The sequence below is a fragment of the Trichinella spiralis genome (genome assembly GCF_000181795.1).
Source record: "Trichinella spiralis strain ISS 195 chromosome Unknown Scfld6424, whole genome shotgun sequence".
NCBI classification, from domain to species: domain Eukaryota; kingdom Metazoa; phylum Nematoda; class Enoplea; order Trichinellida; family Trichinellidae; genus Trichinella; species Trichinella spiralis.
Window position 1 is genome coordinate 1 of NW_003533363.1, and position 1,302 is coordinate 1,302.

At 50.2% G+C, this 1,302-nt stretch overlaps 2 protein-coding genes across 2 annotated transcripts; both read left to right on the forward strand.

Moving 5' to 3' along the window:
* Positions 1-48: 48 nt before the first annotated feature.
* Positions 49-622, forward strand: Tsp_15342 (conserved hypothetical protein; the record flags this gene model as incomplete). Its single annotated transcript, XM_003366190.1, has 3 exons — positions 49-119; positions 142-230; positions 349-622. Coding segments are annotated over 3 exons (434 nt in total), but the record flags the coding sequence as incomplete, so codon positions are not given.
* Positions 623-638: 16 nt separating this feature from the next.
* Tsp_15343 (conserved hypothetical protein) lies at positions 639-1,272 on the forward strand (the record flags this gene model as incomplete). Its single annotated transcript, XM_003366191.1, has 2 exons — positions 639-977; positions 1,016-1,272. Coding segments are annotated over exons 1-2 (596 nt in total), but the record flags the coding sequence as incomplete, so codon positions are not given.
* Between the last annotated feature and the right edge of the window lie 30 nt (positions 1,273-1,302).

Consider the following 1,302-nt stretch of genomic DNA (forward strand, 5'->3'; position numbering starts at 1 on the left):
TTATTGGACAATCGGAAAGCGAGGATCGGCGGCGGATGTAAAATACAGGCCCACACTCTTGGGCAACTTGCCAACACTCTTGTAAAAAACCCTTACCGTACTGCTCTTCCGATCTTCATGTAATTATTCTTCATACTGTAGCTTCAGTGTTCTTCGCGTTCATTTTCTGCAGGGAAAGATCTCATTAGTTCGGTCCGTGTCCGCTGCATTGGTATCGAGTCTGTCTCGTCGTAATCACAATAAAGTTTGAGCATCAACTTGTGATTGTTTTCATTGCATCGACCACGGCTCTTCGGTTCTGCTGTGTGTCAATCCGAAACTGCGCGCTGAAAATCATTAAGAATACAGTCCACTGCCAGTTGGCATATTTGCGTCGCCAACATTTGGTCCTCCGAGCCGGAGTCGAACCAGCGACCTATGGATAGAACGACTGAAGCAGTCATGTCGACCTAGAGTAAGAGAAAATTCGAAGAAGCTGATCATCTGCAAGGAACGCCTGAATCGGCTCTTTGAAGAGCTTGATCAGTTGTGCGTAGGACCAGTGGAAGTCTTGGAAATCGAAGATCGAGAGACTTTACCGGGAGACAGACGCTCTTCAGGTGGAGTTCGAATTAAGCCTTGAAGAGGAAGAACGAAGGATGGCGGAAGAAGACTGGTCAAAGTATCGGAAAGGATTCAGAGAGCGCAAAGTCCGAGCGCTGGCTCTGATGCAGTCGAAGGGGAGTGATTATCCCGCACGACTGGATGACCAGGGAATTGCGTTAAGATCAGGACCTGAAATGGTGCCGGCTACGACCTCTATCCATGAACTTGCAGCACGACTGCCGAGATGCGATCTGCCCAAGTTCAGCGGAGACTTCACGGAGTTTCGTGCGTTTTGGGACCAGTTTGATTATCGCGTCCATCAGCGAAAAGACTTGTCCAACGCAGCGAAACTGACCTACCTCCGTGGCTGCTTAACCGGCAAAGCAGCGGATGTAATCAGCAGCCTATCTAGCAGCAATGCTGATATGAGGTGGCATTGAATCGCCTGCGCGAAGAATTCGATCGACCGGCCAAGGCGATCCGGCGTCAAATCAAGAAACTCGTGCAAGCGCCACATAAGGACGTAGGTCTGCGCTCACAATACGACCATCTGAGACGGACAATCGACGCATTGACTGCTCTGGGCAAGGATCCAAGGAAAGGTGGTCTACGAGAAGGTGAGCTGTCCGCAGCTGAGATCACGATTGCAATCAGTCGTGATCGCCTTCCGACACCGGTTCGGATCAAGTGGGATGAAAAAACGAAGGGAATGAAACG